This window comes from Poecilia latipinna, unplaced genomic scaffold, assembly GCF_001443285.1.
Source record: "Poecilia latipinna isolate Pla-1442-1.1 unplaced genomic scaffold, P_latipinna-1.0 Scaffold316, whole genome shotgun sequence".
NCBI classification, from domain to species: Eukaryota; Metazoa; Chordata; class Actinopteri; order Cyprinodontiformes; family Poeciliidae; genus Poecilia; species Poecilia latipinna.
The window spans coordinates 55,170-71,135 of record NW_015112932.1 but is presented as its reverse complement, the minus strand read 5'-3'; the positions used below and the strand labels follow the sequence as shown (position 1 = coordinate 71,135).

The 15,966-nt window shown below is 40.7% G+C and overlaps 1 protein-coding gene across 2 annotated transcripts; it reads right to left on the bottom strand.

The window, feature by feature from the left end:
- Positions 1 to 782: 782 nt before the first annotated feature.
- si:ch211-13f8.1 (uncharacterized) lies at positions 783 to 13,572 on the bottom strand. 2 transcript variants are annotated; one of them, XM_015034880.1, is made up of 10 exons: positions 13,045 to 13,572; positions 11,010 to 12,218; positions 8,700 to 8,772; positions 7,650 to 7,799; positions 5,144 to 6,312; positions 4,666 to 4,816; positions 3,446 to 3,665; positions 3,005 to 3,117; positions 2,706 to 2,896; positions 783 to 2,389 (listed from the first exon to the last, which is right to left on the bottom strand). In XM_015034880.1, the coding sequence occupies exons 2-10, from the start codon at positions 12,175 to 12,177 to the stop codon at positions 2,208 to 2,210; spliced, it is 3,417 nt and encodes a 1,138-aa protein (XP_014890366.1). In that variant the 5' UTR covers positions 12,178 to 12,218; positions 13,045 to 13,572; the 3' UTR covers positions 783 to 2,207. The 2 variants fall into 2 exon arrangements, with proteins under 2 accessions (XP_014890366.1, XP_014890367.1); XM_015034881.1 differs by having other exon boundaries at positions 4,666 to 4,813.
- Between the last annotated feature and the right edge of the window lie 2,394 nt (positions 13,573 to 15,966).

Here is a 15,966-nt window from a genome sequence, read left to right as displayed (position 1 = left end):
AGATAGATAGATAGATAGATAGATAGATAGATAGATAGATAGATAGATATGAAGTGAAAACTTGATTGGTGGAGTCACGTCTCTCCATGAAACCTGTGGAAACGCCAGTCACGACCATCACTCTGCTTCCTGTCCTCACAGCAGATTTCCGTGAACTAATCCCCGCTAGTCAGGCTGACAAAAGACAAACAGCAAAAGTGGCTGAAACGCAAACAAATACAAGCAATAATTAAGAAAATAAATAAATATACAAGTAAATCTCCTGTGAATGTTTTCAGTGTTGGAATTATTTTATCGACATTTCTATGTTTTGCTTACTTTATTCTAACTTTAAGTCCGCAACATTGCCAACGTTTTGTGAACAGATGGTTTCGTGAAGCAAAAGTGCACAATTAACAAATGTATGACACTGAAGCATAATGTTTGGCAAAATAAAATATTTTATTTTACAATCAATAAATCAAAAAAAAAGAGAACGAAGAAAAGCTCAGTTCATGGAGTAAAAGCAACAAAGTGCTCCACACAGGGGCTGTCATGTGCTTAATAAAAGGTAAAACAATTTATTTATTTTTAGCTTTTTACAGCTTTTAGTTTTGTCTTTTTGCTGATCAGTATTGAACATTTCCAGAAATTGTCCCACAATATGAAAAAAATTACAGAATTCTATCAGACTGTGTTAAATGTGACCAAACTAAGCAACATATAAAAGAAAAATGGATTTGATTCACATTGTCTATCATCAAGCTGTCTCTTTTTAAATATAAGTTATGAACTTATATATATTTTTTTCTGTTTCGTCCTGTTTCAACCCCAAACTCAAATGTACTTTACTGGGATTTGGTGGAAGGAAAATGGTGCATGGTTTTAAATATTTTTCCTAAAACCCCCATAAAATTCAAAAGCGTGATGTGGATTTATTTAAACAAACTTAAACAAGCTTGAATGCATCCCACTATACTGTCAGTCTATTGTATGAAAATGATGAATCTATGGCACAACTGCAAAGTACAGTAAGGGCAAGGACTTTTAGTTTAAACAATGGTAAGGAGAGTATTAAAGAGAGGGGCAGCCAGGAAGGCCAGGCTGAATTGCTTAGAAGATGGATAGAGGGCAGTCTGAATGGAAAAGCTGATGAAAGTTGCAAAAGACTTGGTTTGGAGTTTCACATTGCAGCGGGACCATGACCCAAAGCATTACGGCTTGATATAAATTCCACATATAAAAGAGTTCTGATAAAAGCGTTAAAAGCAATATGTGTTTTAAAACGGCCCTGTAATGTTCAGGGCTAAATTAAACTGTGGCAAGAATTGCAAAAAAAATTGTGCAAATATAAGCTCTTCAACCAAGCTTGTGTTAATTTTCAAAAATCAACATGGGATTCAAACTATGGACTTGAAGAAAACACGCTACACTTTTAAGATGTTTTGCGATAAAAAGAAAGATCAAAACCATCCATTATTTTCCTTCCCTTTTCTGCTGCTTTTCTATCACATGTAATCCCAATACATTACATTATAGTTTCTGGTTGTGATGTTCTTTCATTCAAGGGCTGTAAAAACAGCTGAACGAGAATGTGTCTGTTTGTTAAATTAAGATCACTGAATTTCAGTTCACTTGGATTTTATGTTGAGTCTTTACACGTTTTCTCTGGAGGGATCGTTGCTGCAAATTTAATCACTCCTTGCATTCATCTCGATACTTTTCTGAAAATGGACAAGTATCGTCCAGCAGGCATTATACAATCCATTTGACTGCATTGTATTATCAATAGGATCAAACTGGAATGTATACAGTAAAATTTAAATCTGCCCATGTTATCGAATTGATTTCATCAAGCATTTCTCTACATAACGTGAAGTACTAAAGTATCTTGATACGACAGTTAGTGTAAATTGGTGCTAAAATAATAATAAAAAAAACTATATAGAACTGAATTTATGTATCTAGTTTCGGTCAACAAAATGTGTTGGGTGTAAGAGCCTACCTATTACAATACACAGTAATATCCACATTTTTAAGTTCTCTGTGCAGCTGGATTTGTTTGCTCTAAAAGAACTTAGCTCTATGTTGTGTTTTTCATCTAGAATTACATCAAAATGCATTGTGTCGTGTGTACATTGTGCTCCAGTCAGTTCGCAGTGCACGGCTAGTGGGCTGACTGTGCGTTCAGAGGGAACGGGCTGTGTGCCATGTCTATCCTGCGCCGTTCAGCGTTGATTGCATCGGGCGGGCAAGATCCGGAGGTTGGCGGTGCTTTCCCGAGTCATGAGGCGTGTCACCTGGTCCAAACTGAGTCCTGCCACCGCCTCCCCGTTAACCTGTAGGATTTCATCGCCAACGCCCAGCAGGCCCTCCACCCCGCCATCGCCGACCTTCTCGACATATACACCTGTAGGTGACAGTCAGCGAACCACGAGAGTTTTGATTAATACAATTTTTCTTGTGTTTTCTCTCCCATGTTGAGCTATTTGGATGGTTTTTGTGGAGGTGGTCCTCCAGCTAGTCTAACTCCCTTTTAAGTATAGCATCAGCTTTTGCAGAGGCTTGTGAATTGGCCATTTATGTGAATCAAGGTTGTCAAAACTTTTAAATGCGAGAGATTGGATGTCGAGGTCCGTGGTTAGGGGGACTAACGCTGTAAACTGAGGCACTTAATTGACCATAATGCTTTAAAGTAAGTAAGTGTCAAAGTAAAGAAATGTTACCTGTATCTGGTCGACCTTTTCCTCTTGAAATAACAAAACCAAAGGGACCACTTGGGGGTTTGATGAGCTCCAACAAGATAGTCCCATCAGGGAAAGCCTGTGTGACCCGGCCCATTGGATGACCCATTCTGGCGACAACTACATCTTCATCACTCAGGCCCCTGTGAATCTCAATCTGGGGGCTTTCAGGGCTGAAGAAAAACAGATAAAATTTATTAACGTGTTTTAAAAATTATTTATATTATTCACTTTCTTATACCGTTTTTTTTGGCTTTCTCTCACTCTTTTTTTTTTCGTACCTGGGTGCCAAGCCATACGGTATTTGGACTTCTCCCAGTATTGTCGAGCGTTCTGTTCTTCTCTCTAAACTCTGGACAGAGGAGGCTTTACGTAGCTGAGCCAGTGGGAGCACCTAGTGGCGAACAAGTGGAATTGTAACAAGTATTGCATTTATAGCACAGTGGCAAAACTCAGAGCCGTTTTCAGAGTAGTGCCCATATGACAAATGTAAAAAACATTACACATATCCCAGAAGTGACTACAACTGATAAGAGTTTGATCTTGCTGAAGTGTGCCACGAGTGTATCAAGGTTATGACTGATGCAAGGAGTTAACCTTGTGCTTCCAATGTCGGACAACAAGTTTGCAACTGATAATCTCAAGAGAGGTCCGGCAGAAATATGTGACAAATGGGGATAAATAAAATCTTGCATAAAATAAAGTTTGTTTTTCTCGCTCACTGTGTGCAGGGTCTGCAGTGAGGGGGTCCTCTGTATTCGAATGGTAGGCTGCGGTCTCCGTGTGGGGCTCGGTGAGGCTGAGCTTGCCCGCTGGACCGTGGGGAGACTGAGATGTTCCATGCTGCTGGAGCGACCCCCCTTCACCAGTCTGCCAACGCTATTCAGCCCGATGGAGGAAAAGAAACGACGCAGGAAAAGTTTTGGTCTCCCATCAAATTTTCTGTAAGAGGAAAAAAAAGTTTTTTTTTTTGTTGTTGTTGTTGTTGTTGTTGTGTTTTGCTAACATGCAGAAATTCATCAAGTTATTTTCAGGTTCTAAATATGTGCAAGTTTCAGATCCTTCTAATTTTAGAACTATCCTAATGTAGATCTGCTCCAGAAGTTCAAAAGTTCCTTCACCTTTAGCATGCTGTCTCTGCACTGAGGTAAATGCATTTAAAGGAAAGAACATATATATTTATGTACGCTGAAGTAAACTACAGGCAAAAAAACAACAACTTTGTATTCTCAAGACAAATATACTACAAATTTTTGTTCAGAAAACTGAAAAAAAAAAATAATAAAGAAAATAGTGACCTGCAGTGCAGCTGGCTTTATAGAAGGTTGATTTCATCCAATATTCTAGTGAAAATAATAATAAAATAAACTCGCTGGGATCATTTTGTCACATTTTAAGGTTCAATGAACACAGCATAAATAAATGAACTCTGCAAAGAAGATCTGTCTTTACCCCACAACTTAGACGAGAGGTTATCGTTAGGCTTGCATGGTCAATTGCACGGTATAGGTAAAAATAAATGATCAGATGAAGGCCTCGCATTGGTAGAAATAAAAAATTACTGGTGTTATGGATGGTCATATTTGCACCTGCATGTCATTGGAGCCATCTGCTTTGTGAATTCAGTGCAGAAATACAGTAAGTACCACATGCAAGAGAATTGCAAATTATGGAGGAGACTGCTTTATGAATCACCCCCTTAATTGTGTGCTTCACTTTCCAAATGAGTTTATGTAACATCCAAAAGCATAATTACTTTCTCCCACCAATAGAGGGCAGAATTGTCGAAGTATTCACACAATCTTTTGAGCTGCAGTATCAAGTGTACAGTTTTTCAGAGTTCTAGTTTTAATCTTTCTGCTGGAACAGCTCCACGCAGAGTTGTTGCTGTGACAGCTTCGGTGCAGGAGGAGATTCGCGTGTAAGATTATGAAGTGCAAACCTGGAGCCGTCAGAGCCTTCTTCCCACAAAGCCTCGGCTTTTAGATGCTCAGCTCTCAGCAGCTCGGCTCTGAGGTCCTCAGCCCGAGACATACCCATGCCTCGCAGAGCTCGAAAGTCCGAACCAGGACCTGTCTCCCCGCTTACGCCTGCTTAGTCATGACAGTAATGGTTACACTGATCAGAATATCCATATGAATTTGCACACAAAGCAAAAACAAAAACTGCTCTATCTAATCGAAAATAAATATCAAACATAATTTGTATAACTTCTGAAAATATTAATTAGAACAGAGATGAATTTTAATTCTAGGTCTCTCATGGAGTAATACTGTATATAGTACATTTACAAGAGGATAGGAGGATTAACCAATTTTATCATCTTACGCAAGAGTTGGATTTACTGCTCGAAATTAACAACAGAAACTACAGGTTTTGATGTCTGTACAGCGGTTAGCGGTTAGCTTGTCTTCACTTACCTGCTCCATCTGACGTGGCATCCCAGATTTCAGCCGACGGCAGATCCGTGGGGATTCTGGCTGGGGAGTATCTAAGAGTGGAGGGCCTAATGCAGGGTACTGGGCTGCTTGCTGCTGGTGACCCTTGGTTTGTAGACACGGGAGATTCCCTTCTTGCTTCAGGGGAGTCCGGGGATTGTGAACCACTTTCTCCTCCCTGAATAGGGGACACCTGGAACTGAACCGTGGACTGACCTGCGGATGAGCGATTTCTCGAGCTTGACTTCAGGGCTGACTTTATGGGCAGCGACGGCGCGGATGCTTCTCTAAGTCCACCGGATGCGTCCAGTAAATGTGGTTCTAAGGCTACGGGGCTCCCGGGAGCAAACGAAACAGCTCTGCTCAAGTTGACCCTGTTCCGTGGATTGGAGTTTCGTCGCTGAGCCCACGATGGGCCGTACGGACCGTGACCAGACTCCAAACGATTTTCCCCCTTCCTGCTCCGTCTTCGGAGTTTCCCAAAGCCAGAAGATTTCCACCCGGTGCTGCTTTCTTTATTTTCTCCCAGCACATAAGCTCCGGCGAACGTGACGGTAAGAGGAGCCTTAGGGCGGGTGCTCGCATCTGGTTTGTTTGATGGCGCCCACACAGGAGTCGATTTTCCACGCGGGTCCTCTGGGGAAGCTGTCTGCTGTGGCTCGCTGTTCTGAAGTTCAGAGGGTGAGGAGACCGGCTGAGGTTCCCTGACTACGGAGCCACACGCTTCACACTTCTTCACCAGCACTATGACCTCTTTGATAACAGTTGTTTCATCATTTGTCACAAGATCTTCTTGCTTCTGTGAAGGTGGCAAAGAGATACTCCTGTGGCCTCTGCTCTTCTCTGAGCCGCTGCTGCTGGAGTCTGTGTTACTTTCCTTCGCCCTGGACTTGGGCATTCCAGGTCTGCCACGCTGTCTCACTCTGTCCAGATAGCGGGATTCGGCTTCTTTCTCGGATTCATCTTCAAAGCGCACACGTGTGGGGGAACAGCCATACCGTCTCGGTCGATCTGCTTGTTTCACGGGAGAAGAGTCCCTTTGTGTGGGAACCAGAAGAGGACCAGACGAGGCTTGGGATGGAGGATCTTCTTTGGTTTGAACAGTTTTCTGTGCTGTTGTGTGATTGGGAGGTTCAACTTGCTGATCTTTCCTGTACAAAATAGAAACCGTGTAATTATCAATGACATTTAAAGCATCGTTGTGCAAACGTGTGCAACAATTTTTCTACTTTCAGATAAATGAAAGTGGAAACTGTTAACAGGAAGAACGTGACTCAGAAAACACTTTTCAGTGTCAAACAGCAGAAGACTACCTCACAGGTGTTTGTGAAATGGAAACAAAAGAAAAGATGGGTTTCACACTATTTTCAAACCTTGAAAGTGAAGCATGTATTTGTTACCAATAACTTGTAGAACTGTCTTTTAGTGCAATTACGCTAATATGGCTTGAGCCAAATAATTGTGTCATAGTGCCAGGTCATGAATTTGAGTTTCTGCTCAAGTCTTTGGACTTTTGTTGCCTCTAGGAGATTTTCTTCTTTTAAAATTGACCCATGTTTATCTCTATTCATCTTGCATCGACTTTGCCCAAGTTCTATATTCCTTTTGATCTCCACAGCATGATACTGCCGCCTTTTCAGATTTTTTATTGGTAAAAAAAATACATGAATTAATTTTCTCCTTCCTACAAAAAGTCAGTAAAAGTATATGACATAAAATCTCATTAAATTACCCGATGGCTGGTTTGAAACATTACAAAACGTGAGAAGGCTCAAGGTGTATCTGTCCGATGTGTGAAAACCACTGGGTTGCATGCATACATTTAAGCTTGGATATCTGATTTTAAACCAAAGTTCAGAGGCGTAAACTCAATTTTTTTTACATAGAAAAGTTTCTAAAAGTCATTGTGGTTTAACTTTGTGTTATTATGTACACCAACAATGGGTGGTTTAAATGCATTAAAGTCCAATTATACCACTGATGAGTCAATGTGAACCAATATTGTCTAGTATTAACCCAAATAAAAAATCTAAAGTAACAGTACAGAGGAAATTATTTATTAAGCATTAAATCGAACACAGGCCCATTGCCAATTCATCAAAAACATCCAATCTTAGATTACATAATGACTGGGTAAAAGTAGTGCTCTGCCTCGGTTACTGCTGTCTGCTGTAATCATGTTCATGAATGAAAGGTATATTGCAAACACTCATAATCCCACATTAACTAGATGCTTCTCGCTTACAACAAAGTATTTTGGGAATAACTGAAGCGCCGTGATGCTCGCCGTCTTACGTGAACAAAATAAGAGCAAATATTTTCACAGAGTTGTCCGTTTGAGCCTTGTAATTGCAAAGGGCGGTCAGGTTTCAGAGCTTTCTCTTATGCAACTCGCTAAACCAGGCAAAGAGCAGTCTGATGGACAACAAAGAGGCATGCGTAAGTGAAAGCAAAGAGGGGAAAACAACACGATACACTGATGACTTACACCGCGGATCTTTGATCAGACTGTGAGCGTCTGGGGCGGTCGTCTTTGAGGAGGCTGGAGCGAGCCTTGAGCCTGGCTCGCTCCAGCAGACGCTTGGCTTGCTCGTGCCTTGGGCTTAAAGGTAGCTCATCGCTTATTACAAGAAGTGACCTGGTGATCGAAATAAAAGCGGAGGTTGGTACCAAAACACATTGTGGGATTAAAACAGCAAGGGCAATGAGGGATTTAAGAGTTATTAGACTGAAATAGATCTACACTTATTTGAGTACCGCTAATACCTGAGGTGATGTTGAAATGCGCATAGCTCGGCCTGTGTCGATGCATTTCAGGATCATAATTTTCAAAGATTAAGTTAACATTGAGCGAATCGGGCGGAATCTTCCTAAGCTGCCTTATGCAATGTAAGATGAAAAAGACTGGGGCGTGGCCCCGATGGTAAGCAGCAAAGGGAAACGTCATCCATCCATCTATCCTCACGCCCAGCAGCTAAGCTAAGCTGCTCTGCATTGTGCTTCATCGTCTGTACTTCTTTATCCCCTGGCCCAGTGATAAAGATAGCATGATACATCAGCCACGTGGATTATCATTAGAATGGACAGAGTGTGATTCATTCTCTCCTGAGTGGCAAGATGAGAGCTCAGTGTGTTTTAGTAGATTAGAGTTTGTCACCTTGTTTCATCCAATCAATTACAACCTTCAGGAAATTAGCAGCCTATTCTAACAGATCCCTGATTGGTAAAGGTTATGAGAATATAGTCAAATATTTTATTTATTGTCGTAATTCCGTCCCTAAAGTGTAGCTCATTCACTGTAGTCATTCTCTATGAGTTTCACTGTCATCTCAGCTTCCCAATGTATGTAGCATCCTCCAAACAGACCTGCTTCTTTAGCAATTACTATTTGTGGTTGTCTTTCCTCGTTAAAGGTCCCTTGCTTTGACCATCCAGATTTTCTACAAGACTGACTTTATAAGTAGATATTAAGATATTAATATCTGTGGTGTATTTCACCACATGCAATAATTGTCAAACAAAAAATTTCAAAGCTTACCTCAAATACGGTTCAAGCTCCTGAGCGAGAAGTGTGGTGTCTGTGCTCTCCAGAACATCGTGGTCCCCTGATACTGGCATAAAGTAGGAGAAAAAACAAACAAACAAACAAGTCAGAGGAGATGTGGAACATGAAGTAAGCTGTAATTCAAATGTACCATTTTGAAAAAGCAATTTTTATAACGTGGCTTTCTAAAGCTGGAACAGCTTGTTTTTGAAACTCTTTGTTCCGGAAACATGTTAAAGCACAGGGTACTTAGTTAAGGTTCACTTCTCATGTAGATCATACTTGGGGCCACACACAGCGACCAAGAAAGCAGTCCGTTCTTGTTGAAACATAATAGGGGCATTTCTGCTTTGAATAAATATGTTTTTTTTTTGTTTTTGTTTATTTATTATGGTTTTTTTTTAATATACTGGATACAATTAAATTGAGTTAACATCAGCTAAACAGAAATCCTGTACTATTTTGCCACTGGAGGAAATAAGAGTATTTTCATGAATATGTTTTTCATCGCCTATCAGCAGATGTACACTTTTATATATAAACATCACGGAATAATACATAATCTCTCATCCTCAAGCATACAAAAACATCCAGCATCGCTCAAACTGAGATACCGACACAGGGACACTTCCCCCACTGCGCTGGCTGCTAATAATAGCAACAGCCTCATGCACATCTGCACATCTGACATCTGTTCGGAGCTGGGGACCAGCCAGGTTACAAACCACATTTTAACATAACATCCTAAGCAGACATGCAACTGCTCGTGAATGGCACTTTGAATGACTGTAGCAGCTGGATGGTAAACAAAGTGGACTTACCCACATATTCTGTAAGAATTTTTTATTTATTTTTTTAGATTTTATGATGCAAAAACAAAATCATGTCAACACATAAATTGTTCCCATATATAGAATGCAATAAGTATAAGTATAATAAGTATGAGCATGCCAATAAATATACTTAGTGGCATCTTTGGTTAAAAAAAAAAAGTATAAAAGCTTCACAATAAAATTTCCCTTTGTGCTGGCGCAGTATGATCAAAAATTGGAGCAAATGTACCTTTAATTTGATTTCACGTGTTCATTGGGTGGAAAGATGTCATGTTTTATTTTTATTTTTTGGGGGGTTTTTTATGGCCTATACTTGGATTGTGCGTTATCTAGTTCAGAAAGCTAGAAAGGGCTTTACACTACATTCAGTCATTCACAATATTCAGCCTGCCATAGTCTAGCACCAGCACCAGGCAAAATGGGTGGAACCCGTCTCTCAAAAATGACAAAACGGGGCTGATAACTCACCGGTTGCATCACAGATTCTCTATCATGCTTAAAACTAAGTGTGAGAAGTTTCCATATTAAGCTTTTATTTTACAAACCAACTAATAATGTTTGTTGTTCAAAAAAACCTACCTCTTAGTCTCATAATATTCAGTTTTACATAAAGTTCCAGTAGTGTTTACATTTGTGAAGGTAGGACATATGAGGCTTTTTTCAGGCATGCCTCATAAATAATTATGTAGCTCCGACGGTTCCTATTGCCAAGCCCACAATCCCACTCTGTACCACTATTCTTAACTTTTAGAGAAGTGCTACTTGTGCATAGTAGCAAGATAAAATGGGGTTCTCATTTAGCCATGTTTGTCACAAATGGAGTTGTTTTAAGCTTTTTAAATTATAGATGTGACTGTGTAAGTTGCGTAACTCTTGCTGCTGCTTGCCCAGGACTCCCTTGAAAAATAAGTTTGAAATCTCAATGGGACTTTCCTGGTTAAATAAAGCTCAAAATAAAATGTTTAGGAAAGTTGTCTTTTTTTCTTGTAGGCAATTTAAAAAAAAGCTTTTGAAGATCAAATCTCTTTTAACTTTCTTGCATGGCATATTCTCTTGCTTTTTCCTATTTTGAAGAGCAGCTGAAAGAAGTGGGCCTCTGTGTTATGTCATATTCATTCCCAAGGGAAGCAGGAAGTTATGAATTAGAAAGTCTGCAAAAACTTTTATCAAATTTAAATTCCTAAAGCATAAATAAATTAAAAAAAAAGATTCTTAGGTTACTTTTATTTATAAGAATTGTTGGAGTTTTAATAGTCAGACGTTGCATAGCTCTCTTAGGGATAATTTAAGTGACACAATCTACTTTTAAAAAATATATCAGCAAAGAAAGTTAAAGAAGGGACGTGCATCTTGGTACCATCATGTATTTTTATAGATTGTTTGAAGCATTGATTACACATTTCTCCATCCAGTAGTGTTTACATTTGTGAAGGTAGGACATATGAGGCTTTTTTCCCGTTAAGACGCTTACCTTTATAATCTACTCTGTATGTTATGTCCCCATAGTAGTCGATGCTTTCTCCTCCGCGGCGATCACGCGCCTCTCTGCAGTTTTGCTGTCTTTCCCTCAGCTTTGCGTAGGCCCTCTCCTTCACCCTGAGCTTCAGGTCAGCACGCAGCACTCCACTTTGAGAAGACGTGCTTTCCCAGCTGTCAGAACTGCACAGCCCTTTGGCTGAATCCGCCACATCTGCCTCGCTTTGTTCACATCTGTCCAGATAAAATTCCACGCTGTCTGAATGTTTGAACACCGACGCCGCTTCGGTGTCCTCAGCCACACTCTGGGCCTCATTCCTGCCGACTGCTTCAGAAGGTTTGGACTTGCACTGAGGTTCCGCTTCCACTGCCTCCATCTGGGTGTAGTCCTTCAAGGGTAATGTCGGGGTTATGTCGTGAGGGCCGACCCCATTGAGAAGCAATGTTTCTGGCCTTGCTACTCTCCAGAAGCCCTTTGGAGGTGCCCAGTGTCTCGCTGAAGAAGAGGACGAGGTGGAAGCAGACGTAGTTGAAGCGGAGGAGGAGACGGCAGGCAGAGGAGGAGGAGGCGACGGGTCATCCTTGCTGCTACTTGAGTTATCTGAGAGGAGACTTTCCAGACTGGTGCCCTCCTCGAGCCCACAAGAGCTGACCTGGCCCTCATTTTGTTCTGACTTCTCGTCGCTTTCCTCTGTCCCCTGCTCCGTTTGTAGGTCCACAGGAGGACTGTGGATCTCCAGTCGAACCTGAACCTCTACCTCCTCATCCTCATCGCTGCTGCTCAAGTCCTTTGCAGCACCTGATCGCCAGGAGGTTGACGGCACAAACAGCTGCCCTTTGGCTCTCTGCCTCTGCCTCAGGAGCACTTCAGGTGAATTTTGCCCAGGGGAGCCACTTGTGCGCATCTCGCCTGCGTCCAACTTCTCTCTGTCCTTCTCCCGCTCCCTGCCTCTTGTTCTTCTCTGAGTCAACGACTTCACTTTTGTCTGTAGTGCATGCGAGGCTGAACTCTGGTGAGGAGGCAGCGAGGTCTTTAAAGAAGATGCTCCGAAAACAGGCTCTGGTACAGGGCCAGTGATGAGTCCCCAGTTGATGGGAAGGCCAGTCGGTACAGGGCAAGTGGACTTAGAAAGAACATTACCTGCAGATCTCTCCTCATCCATTGGTCGGGCGATACGAAAAAGGGGTTAGGCTCTGAAATATTCTGAAGGGAAAAAAAATAATAAAGCAGAGAATTAGAAACTGTTACTCACAAGAATGATTGAGACATTTCCGTTATATTCATCGCTGGTTGCTCTTTCTCTCCTGAGAGGAGATCTTTATTGTGGATTCAGTCACGTTGCATTATCCAGTGATTACTTTGCAGGGCACAGGATAATCCTTTAGAATGAGAATAAGCAACTGCTGTCTGCTACTGAGACCTTACAATCCTAAGCAGTATAAGATGTTTTATTTTCTTTTGTTGAATAGGGGGGGATGTTAAACACCAAATAAGTTCTCTGTTTGTGCCATTCATTCAAAACAAGGAAAAGGAAAGAGTTGCTCAATTTAAAAAAAATGCTTTAGTTAAGTATTTTAGAACTATGACTTATTGTTACGTCCCTTCTTGTATATTGCTAAATATTATCAGTAAAATGGGTCCTTCATAACTAAACCAGGATGTAAAGCATTAACAAAAATGAAAAGCGTACCTGGATAAATATGTAAAAGTGTTTTTTTTTTCAGTCCACTCATCTAAAATCACGCTGAAGTTGAGATAAATTCTTGCGCAATATCAAAAAATTAAAGTACATCTCAACAAAACGTGCGCCAAAACAATCTGGTGGGAATTTCAGCGCGCCTTCTCATTCTTAGGCACTAACAAGAGTAAGAAAATAAAGGCATAAGTAACAGCAATATATCCCCAGCAGATCAAGATGGAAAAAGAAGAAGAAAAGAAAGACAGAAAGAGAGAAAATGGAAAAGGACTAAGTACTAAGAAATAAGATTTCTCAGTGCATTCTGGATCCTATAGGTTGTGTTGCACTTACTGTCTGCAGCTCCCGATCCGAGCGGTGCCAGGCGAACCAGCGGTGCCTCTATCATGCTCGGTCCGCTAATCCCTTCAGAAAATCAGTGGGATTAACAAAAATGGAATTCAAAAATGCTCGCTTTAATTTCGTCCTTGCCCCGCAAACCCTCTGCCGAGTGACGATCTCTGTTGCGTAAGCGCGGTGCACATTGTGTTATTCCCACGATGCAATAATGCCCCCAATGAAAAGGAGGGAGAAAAGTAAAGGGGAAATTAAAAAAAATTAAAAAAAATAAAAAATCCTTATACTGCCAGCTTTCCCGTTTCCAGATTGAATCTGCGACTGAGACAGAATGCAAGTCACAGTTTGTTTTGTGTAAACAAGTGTCAGCTGATTCTTACTGGATATTATATACAGCTGATCCATCCCTCCGTCTAATTTTATCCTTCCGCTCTGCCTGGGGAGTATGTCAACCTGAATCATGCTGGACAATACAACACTAGATCTGAGCTCAAATATGGAAAACAACAAAAGAAACTATAAGGAACAATTCATTGTTTCCTTTGTATTTATGATAATCTTGTAACACCTTTGTTCTACGTGATTTTTTTTTTGTTAGTTTTTGTATTTGTTTATTTTTGCGTCTGCATAATTTCCTTTTTGTTGTACCACCACGGATTCCAGTCTATTATTCTCTTCCAAGCAAAATTTTTTTGCTGCAGAAAACAGAGTTGAAACGGATTTTCACACCCAACATCTTCAATATTTTCTTCTGAAATTGAGGTATTTGGAGTTTCAGGCAGGGGCGCATCCAGAATGTTTTGGAGAAAGCTGGCCAGAAGGGGGCACTGATCGTCCTGGGCTGTCACATTAAAATCAAAGGCACATGTATAGTGTGTGGAGTTTTATTATGCTGTCAGCACATATGAAGGCATTAAAAAATTGCGCAACAAGGCTCTACAGTATTATAATAGAGTCAAACTTGTCTCCTTCACTCTTTGCATTAAAATCATACAAAAATCAAGAAAGATATTCTGCATGTAAGGCTGTATGGCTGAGGACAAACTTTGTCTTTGTCTCCATCTCACTCAACCCCTTCTGCCATGTCGTTCCTCTGCATATACGTCTTTGCTAAATCTATAAGCCTGCGTTCTTCCTCCATTCTTCCTCACTTGCAGTTCTGAATGCAACTCTCTTTGTTTGATATGCTCACTATCCCTCCACTGCACGTGTCTAAGCCATCTCCCCGCCTCTCCAACTTGGTCTCCAAATCTTTCAACTTAAGCTGTCCCTCCGATGTGCTTATGTCTAGTCCTGTCTATTTTGGATCACTCCTAATAAAAAATGTAACATCTCTGGCTTCTGTCACTTCCTACGCTGTGTGTTTTTGTTTGTGCTATCTCCTTCAAATTACACATCCTGGCACATCTCACTGCGATCTTGTCAATCAAACCTTTAACTCTTGCAGCTATCCTTCTGTCACAAATCATTCCTGGCACCTGTGTATATCCACTCCTCCATACCTGTACGATCTTCTTCACCCATGACCATTGCTTTGAACAGTTGCTCATGGCAACTTCAACTCATCCATTTTTTATCGAAGTTCTCTTGGAGCGTCACTGTTCTTCACATGTCTCTTTCTTGCTCGTCCACATGCATTCTGTCTTGCTTCTACCCACTTTAATTCCTCCTCTCTCCAGAGTATACATCCACCTCTTCGGACTCTCTTCCACCTGTTCCCGACTCTAACTACAGATGACAGTGTACTCTGAAAACATCAAACTCCATGGGGCCTCCTGCCTGACCCCATCTGTCAACATGTCCATCACCAATGCAAACTGGAAAAGGTTCCAGAGAGGATCCCTGATGTGATCCCGTCTCTATAGAGCCCATCTGTAATGTTACCTCACTCCTCAACACTTTCTTGCCTTCAGAAGTCACATACCTTTTAAGCGAGGTCTGTGCGTCTAATTTAATATAAGTAGAAATAAACATGTGAAGACCTCAGAGGTTTGTTTGTGAACAGTGAACAAAGAAGACTGCGGTCAACAGCAAACACAGGTCAGATATAAAGTTGTAAACAAGTTGAAACCCTTGATTAGGTTATGCAATCTCACACTGTTTAATGCATCATCAGAAAATGGAAAGATTGTGTAGTAATTGCCAACCACCAAGAAATGGTTGTCTATTTAAAGGATTGCATCATCTGCAGAAGCAGACAAAACACATTGTGTAGATAAAAGGTCTATAGCACCTCTGGAGGAGCAGCAGAGATCTACAGCTCAGGTAGGAGAACTTGTTGACAGGCCAGCTTATAGCCATGCACTCTACAGAGATGGCCTTTATTGAAGAGTGCAAAAAGAAAACTTTACTGAAAAAAGTTATTAGATCCCATGTTTACGGTTTGCCAAAATCTATGTATTGGACACAACAGTCATGTGGAAGATGTTGGTCTGCAGATAAGATCCAAATTTCATTTCTTGACTTTCACACAAAATGCAATGCTTCAGAAAACTATGAGGGAATGTTGAAAAATGCTGAATGTTGGAAAGTAGCTTTCTTCTATCAATTATGAACTACATTGTATTGGTTACATTAACTAGAAAGCTTTTTATTTATAAGATGAAAAACATTAAATTAACACATTAAACTCGTCACACAAGCACACAAGAAAGGCATATCTCCTGCACCACACCAACATTTCTCGAACATTGTCAGGGCATATACTGCAAATCATTTTGACTTCCTCAAAGAAACAAAACTCTCAAAGAAAACATCCCACTTGTAGCATTCCTTTTCAATATAAAACCATATTAGTGCTACCTGAGTGTCACCTTAACAACTCTATTCAATATGGCACTGCAAAACAACTTTATTCCTTTACAGATCCACACATCTTTGTTGTTCTTGTGCAATTGATCTTATTTTCTCAGATCTTTT